At 44.3% G+C, this 18,862-nt stretch overlaps 1 protein-coding gene across 4 annotated transcripts; it reads left to right on the top strand.

Moving 5' to 3' along the window:
* The first annotated feature begins 939 nt into the window (after positions 1–939).
* On the top strand, positions 940–18,765 carry MTFR1L (mitochondrial fission regulator 1 like). 4 transcript variants are annotated; one of them, XM_032301832.1, is made up of 7 exons: positions 940–1,043; positions 3,722–3,866; positions 4,376–4,480; positions 7,340–7,449; positions 7,638–7,849; positions 9,110–9,431; positions 17,348–18,765. In XM_032301832.1, the coding sequence occupies exons 2-7, from the start codon at positions 3,843–3,845 to the stop codon at positions 17,451–17,453; spliced, it is 879 nt and encodes a 292-aa protein (XP_032157723.1). In that variant the 5' UTR covers positions 940–1,043; positions 3,722–3,842; the 3' UTR covers positions 17,454–18,765. The 4 variants fall into 4 exon arrangements, with proteins under 4 accessions (XP_032157723.1, XP_032157724.1, XP_032157722.1 ...); XM_032301833.1 differs by having other exon boundaries at positions 965–1,072; positions 9,146–9,431; XM_032301831.1 differs by having other exon boundaries at positions 966–1,072.
* Positions 18,766–18,862: the final 97 nt, after the last annotated feature.

Genomic DNA, 18,862 nt, shown 5'->3' with positions numbered 1-18,862 from the left:
CACACACACATTAAAGAGGGCAACAGCAGAGTGTTAAAGCAAGTGCGGAGTTCTGAGCAAGAGGTCCTGTGTGGACTGCCCGACCCTGTCCCCGCTGTGAAGCCAGCCTGTCCGCCGGCAGCTGGGATTGCAGGCTTTGAGACCCAAGAACTGCAGCCGGGGAGCCAGGCACAGCTGTATGCAGAGGGCAGAGGAGAGCACGTGACCCAGGCCTGGAAGCCACGGAGACCAGAATTAGGACCAGGACGGGGTGGGGGTGGGGGGCTGTTGTCTAAGCGGGAAGATGGAGTGGGTGAGTGAGCCTGGAAGGAATGTGGGTCTCTGTCCCAGTACCTCTGGCGTCTTACCCATCGATCTACTATCTCACTGAATCTACCGTGTGTGTGTGTGTGTGTGAGAGAGAGAGAGAGAGAGAGAGAGAGAGAGAGCGCGAGCGAGCGAGAGAGCCAGCAAGCTGCGAAGAGCTAAAGGGCAGTAGTCACAGGAGAGAGAGGCTTCTTGTTGGACAGAAGACTGTAGAGGATCTTGGCTGGGAAGCTAGAAGTGTGAAAAGCGGACAGGCGAGATGAGGCGAGGCAAGAGGGAGGTCCGGAGGGCCTGGAACGCCAGAGGAAGGATTCTCAAGTGTGCCTAAGCGGAGGGACAGCAGACGCCACACAATTTGGGGTCCGGGCAGAGATGTAGCCAGGCCTCCGCCGCTAGAGGTCGGATCAGGACTACCCTAGAAGAAGAGCAAGGAGGCGGAGACCAGTGGCGGAAGCGGCCAATTAGGCCGCGGGGATCTCCAAGCGCCGTCAACTTTTCCCAAGGCCTGAGCCAGTGCAGGCGTGGTCTTGGGGGTGGGCGTGTCCCCTTCCTCGGGATTCCCGCGTGAGGCCGCCCGCAGCCCCGCCCCGCCCCCGCCGAAGCCGCTGTCCGCCGTCCGAGGGCGCGCGGGGCTCGCCGCTCGGTGCGCAGGCGCGATGGATCGCTTCCGGGGGCGGGTCAGCGGAAGTGAGGGCGGCTGAGGCTGGGCGGCCCGCTGAGGTAGGAGGGGCCGTGAGGTGAGTGAGTCCCGGAGCCGGAGTCTGAGGTGAGACTATGTCCGAGTGCCGCTCCGGAGGCGGGAGCGCGGTCTCCCAGCCCGACTGTCGACGCGGCCTAGTGCCAGGGGCTGTGTGGAGTCCGCGGCTCCTCTTCCCGCGCCAGTTCTCGCGGGAGCCCGTGTTGTCCGCCTCGCTCGGCTGAGGGTGGGAGGACTCTCCCCTGGGGGTAGTTGCTCGCCCGAGTCACCCAGCTTCGGTGGCTGTGCTACAGCAGAAGTTTGTCGTTTCGCCTGCGCTCCTCGGCCAGCCAGACCACTTCGGCCTCCTCGCTTCTTCGGGACCTGGACCCGGGCCCGTGGGTCCGAGGGCCACCAGGGCCGGCGGCGAGAACTTAGCCGACCTTGGCCCTTTGGGGTCGGACCGTTACGGGGGAGGGGAGGCGGGTCCCGGGCAAGGTCCCTGCAGCGGTTCCCCCCGTGCAGCCGCTTGGGGCTCACGCGGACTGTCCCTCGCCAGGTTCTACCGAGTGCGGCGACCTCGGTGGTGTGCTTGGTGCCGGGGTGATGAGAGCAAACCCTGCCCCGGGGGAGCCCCAAGTCTAATGCGGGAGAGCGTGTGTGAACAGGCCATGACAGCGGCCTGGAAAGGGGTCGTGGGAACGTAGGGGTGCTGAGAACCAACCTGCGTTGCCAGCGAACTGGGGGAAGTCTTCTAGCGGATGACACTTGGGGCGGGGAGGGAGGTGAAGGCTAAGCCAGAGTTCTCCTTCGTTCGTGAGCTAACGTTGACGTGCTCACTGGGGACTAGGCAGGCACTGTGCTGTGCCTGGGGAAGCTCCTGCCCTGCGACAGACAGCTGATTACGCGGGCTCTAATTACTACTGTGAGAGAACTGGGAAGGAAACGTGGGGTGCTGGGGGAGGGGAGGTGATGCTTGAGCTCTGAAGAATGAGCTTGGTGAAGAAGATGCTGGTGTTTCTGGCAGATTGGATCTGTGGAGAGGCGCTGAGAGGTGGTCAGCATGGCTGCAGGGCAAGGGGAACATGGGAGGTGTGGCTGTCAAGTGTATAGGGGCCCAGTTGTAGGCCTTGGAGTTTGGTCTAGTTAGGTTGGGCCTGATTGTGGAGGACCCTGCAGGCCATCCCGTCTAGATGTTGGCTCTAGTGGGGCGGGGTGGGGAGTGGGGTTAAACATAGGAGCAATGTGTCCTAGAAAGATCCCTCTGGCTGTTGCGTTAGGCCTGAGTCTTTGGAGGTAAGTTTGGAGAGGAAGTGGTTGTAGTGTCTAGAGTGAGAAACACGGGGAAGCACTGTTGTGTGAAACTCGTGGAAGGTGGTGATATTTAACACAGAGCCTGGCACACAGAGGAACTCTGATAAAAGGCTTGAACTGCATGGAGGTGAGCCCATGCAGAAGGCAGCAGAATCTGGATCAGACTTGAAGTGCTTTCTACTGGCATGGCCACTGAGTAACCTTAAGACACTTCCTCTCTCCAGCTTCCTTTCCGCATTTGTATAATGTGAGTGACTACTCCTCTCCCACAGGTGAAAGAGAAATCCTGCAAGGGAGATTTCAGCCCATCCCCTGCTCAGAGCCTGTCCTTTGTTCCCCAGTGACTTCCCTGAGCATTCCCAGCCCTCATGACTTGACCCCCAGTATACCTGTGCTATTCTTTACGCCTCTCTCACTGTCCTGTCCTGGACCTGTGCTTTTGTTGCTGTTTTTCATCCCTTCCTACCCTCTCTGAACTCACCATGAGGCCTTGGGGCCAGGGGCCTGCATTCACCTGGCCACCTGCTCAGTGTACCTTTCTTAGGAGTGATACTCAGCATTTGTTAGACTTGGGTATTCAAGTCTTATAGCTCTTCATATTGTGTGTTCCTTGAGAGCACGGATGTGTCTTACCCCTTCTCTAGCCCTTGCAGTGCCCAGCACAGGGCCTGCCACAGAGCAGGTATTATTATGTTTGATGAACAAGGGAGTGAGCTCATTGATTGCATCTGCTCACCATGTCAGAGCAGCTGCGAAGAATACAATCAGGAGTGATCCCATCCATCTGTGTTGTGTTGTTACAGTTAATTAAGCGCTTTAAAATCTTACCCTATTTCACTGATTGATCTTTAAGGTAATCTAGGATGGCTGCTCTTGTACTCTTTTTACATATGGAAAAACCAACATTCAGAAAAGTTATGGGGCTACCAGACCAGTAGATGGCTAAACAGGATAAAAATTGTTAGCTCTCTTCCCTGTAGCCCAGTAGATGGAGACTGACAAGAGCTGGTGGTTTATTCTTCTTTTGTCTACTTTACCTCTCCCCCTTGCCAAGACTCAGCGGTTCTAGGCTTCGTGGCACATGCTGGGGCTTTTACACCCTATCTTCAAGAAGGAATGCTGGGTTTGAGCGGTACCTACAGTTTGGCTTTTAAACTACCGAGAAAGTTCTGTTTATATCTCTGTAAGTAATGCCTCAGGAAACCCAAGGGATCCGGAAGATCCCAGAGTTGGCCAAGCTCATGCCACAGGTCTGGGACAGAACCTTCAAGGGTCTGGATTCGGGGAGGGCAGCCTCTTGGGTTGTTTTTCTTCCCTGTGAAACATCAGAGAAACCTTGGTGTTGGTCATGGCTCTGCAAGGACCTGGTTTTTGTGGGGCTTGTGTGGTGGCCATTGAGTCTCCACTGTGGGGGTTGTTTCACAGGAAGGGAAATCTGGTGTTCCTTAAAGATGGCCTGATATGAAGAAATCACGCCTCCAGCCTCCCCAAGCCCCCAGAGCTGCCCTGTGGCTGCCTTGTCCTTCAAGTGCAGGAGCTGGTTGAAATGTCCGGGATGGAAGCCAATGTGGTAAGGGGCATTCCCAGGGCAGGGCTGTGCAGGGCTGTGGTAGGGAAGGGTTGAGCACTGGGTCTCCTGAAATTCTGTAGGAAATTCTGAGACTCTCCAGTTAATTCTTCCTTTCCCCTGGAGGCGACTCTTCCACATACCCCCACCGCCTGCTCCCAACAGGCAAAACTGAGTGTGGTCTTGGGGGCATTTAAGGAGTCAATGTGTTTCTGCCTTTCTGGGTGGAGGGAAGGGAGGGAAACCTCTATGATTCCTACACTCAACTAATTCCTCTCACCTTCACTGGATCCTTTTACCATGCCTTGACAGCAGCAGATGTTCCCTTAAATGGCTGACAACTGGGGAACCCGCTCTCACTTATACTGAGACTTGACTCATACACAGTGCCCTGTCCCTGGGATTGGGGATTTCAGTCTCCTTTCTAAAAGGGAAGGGGTAGAATGGAGCAGTAGTTGGACCTGACTGTCTGGTCAGGTCCTGAGTCTCTGAGACTCATCTCTCTCCTTTAGACCATCCCAATCTGGCAAAACAAGCCACATGGGGCTGCTCGCAGTGTAGTGAGAAGAATTGGGACCAACCTGCCCCTGAAGCCATGTCCCCGGGCATCCTTCGAGGTAAGTGTACTGAAAGGGCAGGGTAAGTAGAGGCTCAGAGGCTATGGGAGAATGGTGCTGCTCTGTGCCCCACAGTTTGGTGCTGTTAAGGCAGGTGGCTTTCCTGATCACTTTTTCATTTTGTCAGGAAATATTTATTAAGTGTGTATAATGGATACTGGTCACTGTGCCTTCCTGATTGCACACAAAACTCTGACCACAACAGACTTCCAGTCTGTTTATAAAAACCTTACATCTTTGGTGCCACTAAGTGACTAAGATTTCATCAGGCTCCTGCAATCCAGTTCATCAGCGTAGGCCAAAGGCCCTTGCCAAGCCACATTCCCAGAGTAGCCATGTCTCTGCCCTGAGGTGTTTGCCTGCAACCCTGGCAGGTCTCTCCGTGGGACACTGAGTGCTGTGTGACTAAGTCAGACTCTGCTTTTCTTACCAGCCCCAAGACTTGACTGCTTAGCCACCTATTTTTATGTATCCCTGAGGCCATTATTCCCCATCCTTTTCTTTCTGGCTCAGTCTAGCCACTCCTTTACCAGAGCACTTAAGGCTTAGCTCTGTGTCTAGGGCCATTAGCACCCACTCACAGCAGATTCTTGCTGGCGCATGTCTGAGCCCTCCACCCACTTCTGCAGTGGAAAGCTAAGTAGCAGTTATTAGCCCCAGCTACCTCCCTCTAAGAACTAGTCATTAAGAACCAGCTGCAGGTTAGATACTTAAGATGTGTTTGGGGAACTGGGACGCAAGAGAAGTACCAGCTTTCTGCCTACACAGAGGAAACAGAAATATATGCCTGAAAAAACATGGGCCCAGTGGAAACAAATGAAGGAGGCTGAGTGTATCAGATGCTGAGCTGTGAAATCATAGAAACTCATCCTGGAGTCAGAAATGGTGTCAGGGCTGGTATCAGAATCAGGAATGGGGTTGGAAGTATGTGGTATGGGGTGGCTATGCTGTGACCCAGATTGCCAGTTACCTGGAATTTGCCTAAAGGGCATGGCGGGATGTGGTCCTTGCTGCCTCAAGCATCAGAAACAAAGTGAAGCACAGCTAGAAGTGTGAGGGACTCGATGGATGTTGCCCCCACGCTTGGCCATCACCTGTTCAGTCCTCTGGCCAGATGCTGCTGGGCAGGGACAGTAAGGGCAGGAGTATGCATGAATAGTATTATTAATGCTAGCTAACACTTACTGAGCACATACTGTGTGCCAGGCACTGTGCTAAATCCCTTATATGTGTTAACTCATTTAATTTTCTATAGGGGAGCAGCATTCTGAAAAGGAAAACAAATGGAGGCTTCCCCTAAATGACCCATTTTAGCAGTTAACTTCTGGGTCAGTGGAAGTCCTTTCCTGTGTAACCCTGGAGCATCACATTGCTCCTTTGAGACTCAGGTTCCCTTTCTAAAAGCTAGAGCTATCAACTTTTGATCTACCTACCTGTCTCTAGCAGAAACATCTGAATTTAACTCATGTGTAGATGGGTTTTTGAGAAATTGTCCCTGGATTTCTGTTGTAAATTAATTACCTTAATTATTTAAGGCAATCTTGCAGATTTATTTTTTTAAATTAACCCATATAAAAATACTAAATTATGAAAAGTGAAAAATAGGAAATCATATATAATCATGTACTCATCACACAAAATAGTTAATAATTTTTAAAATATTTTATTTATTTGAGAGAAAGAGCATGAGAGGGGAGAAGTCGGAGGCAGAAGCAGATTCCCCACTGAGCAGGGAGCCCAATATGGGACTTGATCCTGGGACTTCAGGATCATGACCTGCACTGAAGGCAGTTGCTTAACTGAGTTGCCAACTCAGTTGCCAACTGAGCCACCCAGGTGCCTGTTAATATTTTGGTATAGTTACTTTCCATCTTTTTCTAAATGCATGTGGGTGTTTTTTGTTTTTGTTTTTTTACTTTATTACAATCATAGCATGATTGAATCCTCCTGATCTTTCATTTAACAGAAAGTCACTCATCCTTGTCTGTTCCCTGGTTGTTTTGTTATCTGGGTTGAGAGGCTACTTTAAGGAATCCTCTTATTCTTTTGATATAATTAATCATCTTTTTATTTAAATCCAAATAATAAAATGATGAAGTTTGCTTAAAACAGCATTGCTGTAACAGTGTAGATCCCAGTTAGCTATGGAGGAGTTGTAAAGAGCTAGCCCAAGAAACGTTGCGTTGATGTCCTTGTGCCTGTATTTTCATAGCTGGAGAAAACAAGGTGCTCTTAGTGGCCATCTCTGTTGAAAGGTAACTCTTACCAGTCCCACTGAAGACATCTTTATTCCAACCAGGGGTCAGCAAATGTTTTTAAGAGTCCAAATAGTAAATATTTTGTGGGGGGGCCATAACTGCTGTTAAAACTACTCACTTCTGCAGCTGCAGCTTAAAAAATACCACAGACAATATAGAAATGAATGGGTGTAACTTTCCAATAAAACTTTATATGTAAAAAGAGGCCCCAATCCTGCTGTAGGCCACCATGTTTTGCTTGGAAGGTATAACAGCCTCACAACTGATACCTTCACTCTTATGCAGGTTCCACACAGCAGCCAGAGTAATCTTTCAAAATCTGATTCTTACTTAAAATCTTCCAGTGGCTTATTATTGGTCTTAGAATCAAAGTTTTTAATTCGCTTTCCTGCCTGTTGCAAACCACCCTGTACCCTCAGCTCTGTCTAGGTGTGCTGAACTACTACTTCTAATCTCTTCTGTCCTTCTTCCAACCAGGAACTGTCTTCTCCCCTCTCTAGGAAGCCTTCCTGATACTTAGGTGCCCCTCCCATGTGTTTTTGGAGTCTTTGATAGTCTCTTGATGTCAACAAATGTTTTTTGATGACTTGCTTCCCTGTAGACCCTGCCCAACATCTCTGATCTGTGTCTGAGGGATGCACCCCCAGTCCCTACTCTGGCTGACATCGCCTGGATTGCTGCAGATGAAGAGGAGACATATGCCCGGGTCAGGTAGCTGAGGCAGTAGCTGGTCTGGGAAAGGGGGAGCTCCTTCCCACATGAGGTGGCAGCCAGTAGGGGGAGTGCTTATGGAGGGCTGAGGGCAGTAGGAACAAAAGCTGTGGGCTGAGTGGGAGCAGAAGTTTTAGAAGGAACGCAGTGGCCGGCTGTCTCTGACATACTTGTTTTCCCTGATCCAGAAGTGACACACGGCCCCTGAGGCATACCTGGAAACCCAGCCCTTTGATTGTCATGCAGCGCAATGCCTCAGTGCCCAACCTGCGTGGGTCCGAGGAGAGGCTTCTGGCCTTGAAGAAGCCAGCCCTGCCAGCCCTAACCCGCACCACAGAGCTGCAGGATGAGCTGAGCCACCTGCGCAGCCAGATTGCTAAGATAGTGGCAGCTGATGCAGGTAGGAGCCCCGGAGTCAGCGCCAGAATTTAGCAGGCTGTTCCTTTCTCCCTGGCTTTTGGTACAGGAGAAGGGTAGGAAAATGGTGATCCTTGGTTCAGGGAGACAGGCCCAGGGCTCTGCAGTTGTCCTGAGGACTCGCTGGCCTGTAGTACTCCTTGGATTGTTTCCATTAGCCATTTTAGGCTGACTGATTTGATTAGGAACAAAATCTTCACTTAACCTGTGACAGCACCCGCCCGCGCCCCCCCCCCCCCTGCAAATTCCCTCCCTTGGCTACAAAAACCAATACTCTCTATCAGGTGTCTTTAAGATTACATCTTCCACGTGAGTCTTAAGCAGCTTCCCTTTTCAGTGAGAAATAAGGATTCCCTCCCCCACCCCCCATTAAGAGAGAGATCCCTTTAAGCTGTCTTCCTATCTACATATCTTCCCTTTCCTTGTTCTCCCAGAGACTGCCTCTCCATCCTTCTACCTGTCTGTCTGCAGTTAAGACAGAACCACCACTAGAAATAGATGGGAGTCTGCCTTGACCCAGTACATGAAACAGGAACATTGGCTCTTTCCCAAGCTGCCCATCCTGTTCCTTCTATACATTCTCACTTTTTTGCTTCTTGTCAACTTAAAGTCATAGCTCCCAAATCTTACCTCTTGGTAGAACACATGAAAATCATGGTGTTGTTTGCAATTCTCATATATTTAATTCACTTATATGGCAGTTTAATAGAAGCATTGCACTTGAATTTTCCATTTATGTATTGGCTGCATTTTTGTCATCCTGAAAAATGAAACTAAGAATTTTTTGTTTTGGAAATTCTTTCAAGATTTGAAAAACTAGGAGGACTATCACTATTTTATTTTTGCGGTTTCTTCTAGTCACAGATAGGAACACAGAAGCACTAGGCCAATTAGAGAAAAGGAAACATTCTGACCTTGGTTCTGTCACTGTTGCTTTGGTAGACATAGGGCTGTCCAAAAGCTCCTGCAGAATGGAGCTTTTAGAAGACTAAGCCTTTATGTGGTGGGGTTTTCCACACTCCCAAAACACTGGACGTGCTCAGTGCTTTCCCATTTTTAGATCCTGAGAGGGGAGGGTAATGGAGGAATCCTCCACTGGCTTACAGGTAGCATCCTGGGCTCTCCCAGAATGTGATGTCAAGCCCAGGAAATAAATGTCTGATAGGCACTGCTTGTGGGGAGAAGGTATTACTGCTGTATTCTAGTCCCAATGTCCATCCATGCCTATTGTTTTCTCTTTCAGCTTCGGCTTCATTAACGCCAGATTTCTTATCTCCAGGAAGTTCAAATGTCTCTTCTCCCTTACCTTGTTTTGGATCCTCATTCCACTCTACAACTTCCTTTGTCATTAGTGACATCACCGAGGAGACCGAGGTAGAGGTCCCTGAGCTTCCATCAGTCCCCCTGCTTTGTTCTGCCAGCCCTGAATGTTGCAAACCAGAACACAAAGCTACCTGCAGCTCGTCTGAAGAGGATGACTGTGTCTCTCTGTCCAAGGCCAGCAGCTTTGCAGATATGATGGGGATCCTAAAGGACTTTCACCGGATGAAACAGAGCCAAGATCTGTAAGTATGTGATAAGGAGGTCTGGTAGTGTGTTCACTGTTTAGGTCACTTGTGGCCAGTGATCTTATAGAAAGAATTTACAAAGTCCTCAGTAGTAGTTATGAACTACTTCATTCACAAAGCTTGCCTGCTTAATCACACCTGGGGCTCCAATTTGAGAAAAGAACATTTTACATTTGGTTGGTGTGATCTCAGCCAATCATCAGTAGAAATTTTAGGGGGTATAGCTCAGGGGTAGAGCATTTGACTGCATCAGTAGAAATTTTACAAGAAGCCTCATCTAATTTAACTTTTGTCCTGGGGCAAAGTCGGGGGGTTGCTTTACCACTTCAGTTCTTAAACTGCTAGTGACAAGTATCCCCATGTGCCACCCTTCAAAATGGGGTTACATGATAATTATTTTAGCATCTCAAAATGATACTTTTTTTGATGGAGAATTTCACAAAGTTGGGGTGTCTGCTTTAAAATACAGTGGTCCCCTATGCAAACCAACTCTCCAGATCCAGACATATTTAAGACTCTAAACCTGGCTGTTTAGCAGAATTGCTAAGATTTGTTATAAATACACCTTAAACTTACTAAAGCAGAACCCACCAAGGAGTGGAGCCTTACGTCTGGGGATCTTTTCTCCTTTGTTAATGGAAAGAGCTGGGTTGATGACTAAAAATGAGAAAGTAACACCATCAGCAGAGATTCAGAAATGTGACAGATTGATCTTATCAATCACTAGAATTTAAAGCACCTATTTTCCAGATATCTAGGACACTCTTTTTTGATGTATTTATTAGATGACTCAAACCTACCCCAATCTGGAGTTGGTTTTGTTCCCATGATTCCCTTGTGATGTGAACGTTTTACTACGAATTCTAGATCTCTCATAAAAACCTCTGGAAAAAAATCTTAATAACAGATAAGTAATCTGCCTGATAAAGATAATTCAAAGTAAAGGTCATAAAGATGCTCACCAAACCAGGAAGAATGGATGAACAAAGAACTTCAAAAAAGAGATGGAAAATACACTGAATTACTAAATAGAAGTCACGGAGCTGATGAACCCAATTAACCGAACTACAAAGTTCATCTATTTGCCCTGAACCCCTCTAGTGAAGTAGAAGAAAGGATAAGTAAACTCAAACACAAAGCAGTAGAACTCCCCTAAACAGAGCAGCAAGTAGAAAAAATGGAAAAGACCCCCCCCACCACCAAAAAAAGTAAAGATAGCTTAAGGAACTTATAGGACAACATCAAATGGACTAATGTTCTCATTATAGGGCTCCCAAAATAAGAGAAAGGTACAGAAATCTTATTTGAAAGTAGAATGGGCTGAGAGGCACCTGGGTGACTTAGTTAAGTGTCTGCCTTTGGCTCAGGTCATGATCCCAGGGTCCAGGGATTGAGCCTTGCTGCTTTTCCCTCTGTCCCTCCCCCAACTTGTGCTTGCACTTTCTCTCACTCTTAAATAAATAAAATCTTTTCTAAAGAAAATAGAATGGTTGAAAATGTCCCTAATATGGGGAAGCAAACAGACATCCAGATCTAGGAGGCCCAGAGAGTTGCAAATAAGACAAACCCAAAGAGACCCTAACTAAAAGCAGCAAGTGAAAAATAACATATGTAAAAGGAAACCCCCATAAGACTGTCAGCATGTTTTTCTTTCTTTCTTTCTTTCTTTCTTTTTTTTTTTTTAAAGATTTTTATTTATTTGACAGAGATCACAAGTAGGCAGAAAGGCAGTTAGAGAGAGAGGGGTCGGGGGGAGAGGAGGAAGCAGGCTCCCCACCGAGCAGAGAGCCGGATGGATGCGGGGCTTGATCCCAGGACTCTGGGATCATGACCCGAGCCAAAGGCAGAGGCTTTAACCCATTGAGCCACCCAGGCACCCCTGTCAGCATGTTTTTCAACAGATACTTTGCAGGCCAGAAGGGAGTAACATAATATATTCAGTAACATAATATATTCAAGATGCTGAAAGAAGAAAACTTCTTATCTAGCAAAGTTACTCAGAACTAAAGGGAGAGTTTTCCAGATGGAAAATTCCAAAGGAATTTATCACCACTAAATCAGCTTTACCAGAAATGTTAAAATGACCTCTTTTTAAGCTGAAAAGAGCACTAGTCAGTAACAGGAACACATAACAAATAGTAAATCTCACTGGAAAGATAAATAATAAATAGTGGCTTCATCACTTATTGTTAAGGTTAAAAAGACAAAAGTAGTAAAAATAACATTACAATAATTAAGGGATACACAAGTTAAAAAGATACAAAATGTGACATCAAAAACACGGGGGTAAAAATGAGCTTTAGAATGTGATTAATCTTAAATTGGCAACTATTTCATCTTAAAATAGATTAACAGATACAAGTTGTTATACTTAAAAGCTAATCTTAACCACAAAACAAAACCCTACAGTAAATACACAAAACATAAGAAGGAATATAAGCGTACCACTAGAGAATGTCATTAAACCACAAAGGAAGAGAGCAAAAGAAAGGAACAGAGAACTACAGAAATAGCCAGAAAACAACTAATGAAATGGCAATAAGATACTTACCAGTAATTCTACTTTAATATAAATGGACTAAATACTCTGATCAAAAGACAAGAGTGGCTAAATGAATTAAAAAACAAAACCTATATGCTGCCTACAAGAGACTCTCTTAGATGTAAAAACAAAGTGAAAGGATAGGAAAAGATACTCCGTATAAATAGAAACAAAAAGCAAGCTGGGGTGTTTATACTTTTATCAGAAAAAGTCAACTTGAAAACAAAGACTATAACAAGATAGCATTATATAATGCTAAAAGGGCCAATCCAACAAGAGATGATATAAGATTTGTAAATACTTATGAATATATAAAGCAAATATTAACAGAGATGAAGGGAGAAACCACCATACATTAATAGCGGGGGGCTTTAGTACCCCACTAATATCAATGAATAGATCATCCAGACAGAAAATAACACTGGCCTTAAATGACATGTTAGACTGGGTAGAGTTAAATATATATAAAACATTGCTTCCAAAACAAAGAGAATATACATTCTCAAGTGCACATGGAACATTTTCTAGGATAGATCATACGGTAGGCCACAAAACAAGTCCAAATAAATTTAAGAAGACTGAAATATCAAGCATCTTTTCCACCTACAGTGATATGAAACTAGAAATCAGTTACACAAAACTGGAAAATTCACAAATATGTGGAGATTAAACAACATCTACTGAACAACTGGGTAGGGGGTGGGGAAACCAAAAGAAAAAAATACCTTGACACAAACAAAATGGAAATATACCAAAATTTAGGAGATACAGCAAAAGCAATTCTAAGAGGGAAGTTCACAGCAGTGAATGCCTACTTCAAGAAACAAAAATTCCCAAATAACACAACTTTATACCTTAAGGAACCAGGAAAAAAAAGAGCAAATGCATCCCTAAGTTAGTAGAAGGAAGGCAGTAACATGGATTAGAGAAGAAATAAATAGAAAATAAAAACAATAGAAAAGATGAAAGTAATTGATGGGTCTTTGAAAAGGTAAACAAAATTGACAAACCTCTAGTTAGAATCACCAAAAAAAAAGTAGAGGGGAGAGGATCCAAAATCAGAAATGACATACTATAGTACCACAGATATCATAGGATAAGAGACTAATGTGAAAATTATACGCCAGCAAATGGACAACTTAAAAGAAATGGATAAATTCCTAGAAACATACAATCTACCAAGACTAAATCGTAAAGAAATATAAAATCTAAACGGACTAATTACTTATAGTAGGGAGATTAAATCAGTAATCAAAAACCTCCCAATGAATGAACAAAAATCTAGGACCATATAGATGGCTTCACTGGGTGAATTCTACCAAACATTCAAAGAATACCAGTACTTCCCAAATTCTTCCAAAAGCCAGTATTTCTCAAACTCGTCCAAAAAAGAGAAGACGAGGGAACTTTTTCAAACTCATTTTACAAGGCCAACATCCTCACACCAAAACCATACAGTGACACTAGCAGAAAATAAAATTCTAGGCCAATATCCCTGATGAACATACATGCAAAAATCCTCAACAAAATATTAGCAGACTGAATTCAACAACACCTTAAAAGGATCATACACCATGATCAAGTGGGGTTTATTCAAGGAATGCAAGGATAGTCCAACATCTGCAAATCGATATGATACACCACATTAATAAAGGATAAGAGCCATATATTCATCTCAGTAGATGCAGAAAATATTGAAAATAAAACATCCATTTGTGATAAAAACCTTCACACCTGGGTGGCTCAGTTGTTAAGCATCTGTGTTTGGCTTAGGTCGTGGTCCCAGGGTCCTGGGATCGAGCCCCACATCGGGCTCCCTGCTTAGCGGGAAGACTGCTTCTCCCTTTCCTACTTACCCTGCTTGTGTTCCCTTTCACACTGTCTCTCTAACTGTCAAATAAATAAAATCTTAAAAAAAAAAAAGAAAAAAATTTTCAACAAAGCAAGTATAGAAAGAACATACCTCAACATAATAAAAAAGGCCAGATATGACAAACCCACAGCTAACATAACACTCAGCAGTAAAAGCTGAAAGCTTTTCCTCTAGGATGAAGAATAAGAAAAAGATGCCCATTTACCACTTCAGTCAACATAATATGGGAAGTCCTAGCCTGAGCAATTAGACAAAAGGAAAAGAAAAAAAAAGCAAAAAACCACAAAGCATCCAAATTGGAAAGAAAGAAGTAAAACTCACTATTTGTGGATGACATATTATACCCTAATAGAATACCTTAATAGCCCTAAAAACTCAATTGTTAGAATAAACAAATTCAGTAATGTTGCAGGATACAAAATCAGTAAGTAAAAATCTGTTGTGTTTCTATACACTAATGACAGACTATCAGAGAAATTAGCAACCCAAATTAAAATTGCATCAAAAGAACAGAATACCTAGAATAAAAATTAATCATGGAGGTGAAAGAGCTGTATACTGAAAACTACAAGACATCAAGGAAAGAAGGAAACACAAATGGGGAGCCTAGGTGGCTCAAGTCGTTGAGCATATGCCTTCAGTTCAGGTTGTGATCCCAAGATCTTGGGATCGAGCCCTTCATTGGGCTCCCCGCTTCCTCTCCCATTCCCCCTGCTTGTTTTCCCTCTCTCGCTATGTCTGTCTCTCTCAAATAAATAAAAATTTTTTTTTAAAAAAGGAAAATACTTCGTGCTGATGGATTGTAATAATGTTAAAATATCAATACTACCCAAAGCAATCTACAGATTCAATGCAGTTGCTATCACAAGTCCAATGGCATTCTTTACAGAACTAGAAGTATCCTAAAATTTGTATGGAACCCCAAAGACCCCAAATAGCCAAAGCAGTCTTGAGAAAGAACAACACTGAAGGCATCACGCTCCCTGATTTCAAAAACTATTACAAAACTGTAGTAATTAAAGTAATATGGTTATTGGCCTAAAAACAAATCAGTGGAGAACAGACCCCAGAAATAAACCCACACATATATGGTCAATTTACAACACAGGACCCAGGAACATGGAATAGGGAAAAAACAGTCTTCCACAAATAGTGTGGGGAAGCAGGTCAGCCACATACCAATGAATGAAATTCAACCACTATTTTATACCATATGCAAAAATTAATTCAAAATATACTAAAGACTTGAATGTTTGGACCTGAAACCATAAAACTCCTAGGAGAAAACACAAGCAGTAAGCTCCTTGACACAGGTCATGGCAATGATAGATTTTCAACCAGACACTCAAAAGCAACAAAAAAATAAACAAGTGGGATTATATCAAAGTAAAAAGCTTCTGCAAAGCAAAGGAAACCAACAAAATGAAAAGGCAACCTATTCCATGGGAGAAAATATTTGTAAGTCATATAATAAGGGTTAATATCCAAAATATATAAAGAACTCATACAACTCAATAGCAAGAAAGGAAAAGACAAGACCAAAAACACAGTCTGATTAAAAAATGGGTAGAGGACTCTAACAGACGTTTTTTCAGAGAAGACGTATAGATGACCAATGGGCACATGAAAAGATGTTCAGCATCCCTAATTGTCAGAGAAATGCAAATCAAAACCACAAATTTTACCTCACACCCGTTAGACTTGTATCAAAAAGATAAGTATTGGCAAGGATATGGAGAAAAGGGAACCCTTGTTAACTATAGGTAGGATGTAAATTGGTACACATGGGGCGTCTGGGTGGCTCAGTGGGTTAATGCCTCTGCCTTCGGCTCAGATCATGATCCCGGGGTCCTGGGATCGAGCCCCACATAGGTCTCTCTGCTCGGCAGGGAGCCTGCTACCCTTCCTCTCTCTCTGCCTGCCTCTCTGCCTACTTGTGATCTCTGTCAAATAAATAAAACCTTAAAAAAAAATTGGTACACACATTATGGAAAACAGTATGCAGAAAATTAAATAGAACTACCACATGGGGGTGCCTGGGTGGCTCAGTCAGTTAAGTGTCTTAGCTCTTGACTCTTGATTTCAGGTCAGGTCATGATTTCAGGGTCATGAAGCCTGCTTAAGAATCTCTTTCTCCTTCTCACTAGTACCCCCTCAAAACCTACCTAATGATCCAGCAATTCCACTTCTGGGTATTATTAAAAAAAAAAAAACACTTGAGAAGATGTATATGCACCCCCATATTCACTGCAACATTATTTACAATAGCTGGGATATGAAAAAAACTTCAGTGTCCACCAGTGGATGAATGGATAAAGAAATTGTGGTATATATACAGATTGGAGTATTATTCAGCCTTAAAAAAAAGATTGAAATCTTGCCATTTGCCTCTCTCTCTCTCCCCCTCTCTAAAAAATACGGTGGTGGGGGGGTGGTGCCTGGGTGGCTCAGTGGGTTAAGCGTATGACTCTTGATCTCAGCTCAGGTCATGATCTCAGGGTTGTGAGCCCTGTGTTGGGCTCTGCGCTGGGTATGGAGCCTGCCTGAGTCTCTCTCTTTCCCTTTCCCTCTGCCCTTTCCCCCCATCTCTTTAAAAAAAAAAAAAAAAAAGGAAAAGAAAAAGAAAAAAGGATCTTACCATCTGCAACAATATAATGCCTCGAGGGCATTATGCTAAGCAAAACAAGCCAGACAGAAAACTATATGATCACTTATATGGGAATATAAATTAAAAATTAAAAATTTTAATTAAATTAAATTTTAATTAAAAATTAAAAGCCCAAAAAACAAAAAAACCAAGCTTGTAGATCCAAAGAACAGATTGGTGCTTGCCAGAGGCTAAGGGTAGGGACGGAAAAAATAGGTGAAGGGTGTCAAAGGTAAAAAAGAAATTGAAAACTTCTTTTTAATTAAAAAAAATTATACCTATAGGTGACAGTAATGTATTATATACACTTAGAAGTTTGTTAAGAGGGTAGAAATCATGTTAAGTGTTCTTTCCAATTAAAAACATCTCAGTGTTCCCCTGATGAGCAGGCAGGGTTATAGGAAATCCTCAGCACACCTTTCCCCCATAACTAATAAAGGTCAGAATAGTCAAGTCCGTAGTCACTTCCCCTGCTAACCGGGGGAAATGCTACTAAGAAAAGACAGCACCAGAAGGTGGGTGGAGAAGCTTTAGCCACCATAGGCCAACCCAACCAGTTGACAGTCATTTACTTTTGCCCACATTTTTATAGCCATTTCAGGAAATAGTAAAGCATTCTAGTTAAGAAACCAGTTAGCTTGGTTTCGGACTCTGGATTTGCTATTGCTACTTACTGGCTGAGTGCCTGGTGACTTTGGGCAGACTCTAGAACCCTCTGTTTCAGTTTCCTCATCTGAAAAGACTTCTTTGTAAGATTGTTGTGAGAACTAAATGAGATAATGTATTCAAAGACACAAAACACTGCCTAAGACCAAGTACTTAATAAATATAAGCTGTTATTTCATCTCCAGGAACCGGAGTTTATTGAAGGAGGAAGACCCTGCTGTCCTTATCTCTGAGGTTCTAAGGAGGAAGTTTGCTCTGAAGGAAGAAGATATTAGTAGAAAAGGAAACTGACAGAACTCAGCTCTGCAAATTCAGTCTCATGCTCCTGGAATTCCTTCAATAGCTGCCTTCCTCACCACAGACCTTTATGCCTCTCAGTTAGAAATCTTTTGCAACAGTCTTGCCGAAAGCTAGAGCTTGGACTGAAAGAGAAGAGTTGGATCTTGCTTCCTTTGCTTTAAACCTTAGCAGAAGCTAAGGGCTGTTTTGCACCAAGACACTTGTTACAGGTAAATGTATAGTTCGGAATGTCTCAGTCTAAAGGGTGAGACGTAAGTTTGGTTTTTCCTTGCCTCTGTGTGAAAATAGGTCCTAAATGAATGGCTTACTTCACTGCATTAGACCCCATAACTGGTCTCACCAGACACTTTGTGCCCAGCTGTCACTCTCAGCAGCTTCCTTGCAGCAGAGCAGGGCTGAGGGTGAGGGGCTATGAATGTTTGTATGTTTGACAGGGCAGGGAAAATCTTATGCTGCTCCATCATAAACTGACACCAGTGCCCAGCAATCACCTTCTCCCTCTTTCCTGTCCCTAGATGTAGAGGTCAGACCTCTGGACCAGCTGACACTTGGGCTACTGCTGGGAGGCCTGGGTTGTTTTTTTCTTAAATATATTTTGTAATACTGTACAACCAAATCTATCCTCCCAGGCCCTGGGACCTCATGGGTTCCACTGATTGAAAACACTTTCTCTTCCATGGACTTTAGTTTAAGCCCAATAGGAAAGAGAAATGGGAAGGAGAAACAGTACCATCCTTCTTCCAGGCCCTTGACTGCTCCTTTGCACTGGGCCAAGGTTTGTACCTACCACACCATGCATGACTCAGACGCCCTCAGGTCCCTTTCTCTATGGTATGTATCCTGTGTGTTTGGGTTGAAGCACTACCTGATATTAAATGAAGGATATGGAGAGATACTGCATGTGCTCTTTGTCTCTGTGTTGTAACCACCTGGTATCCCTCATGAGTATAGGATTCCTACTAATTTTAAGGGTATGGGAACTTTCATGAACAGGTTCCTGGCTTTCCCTCTTTCTTTACAAAGTCCTGCCTATATAAGAGAAAGCTTCCATAGGGAGCCTCTTGTCCCCTTCTGTAGGGATTGACCCTAAACTCTTAAAGTAGTTCCATCTTAGAACTTGCACACTTGCCCTGTAGAGGGTGTTTAAGCCTCCTAGGTAGCTAGCACACCTGTGACATGAGAAACCGCCACCTGGTGGATAACATCTTGGTTAGAACATGGGTGTTTAGATGGGATCCATGAAAATGATAGAACATATAACTATTAAAAGTTGCTTTTTCAGAAATAAAATGGTTATGTTTTAGTTACCGTTAGAGTCAAGTTTGTAAACAGCTTTATTTGGATTCATAATTTTACAAAGGGAATTCTCTTATACCTTGTGTAGCAGAGTGATATCATTG

The sequence above is a fragment of the Mustela erminea genome, chromosome 10, assembly GCF_009829155.1.
Source record: "Mustela erminea isolate mMusErm1 chromosome 10, mMusErm1.Pri, whole genome shotgun sequence".
NCBI lineage: Eukaryota > Metazoa > Chordata > Mammalia > Carnivora > Mustelidae > Mustela > Mustela erminea.
Note: the sequence above shows the minus strand (reverse complement) of the source record. Positions and strands in the feature narration are given on the sequence as shown.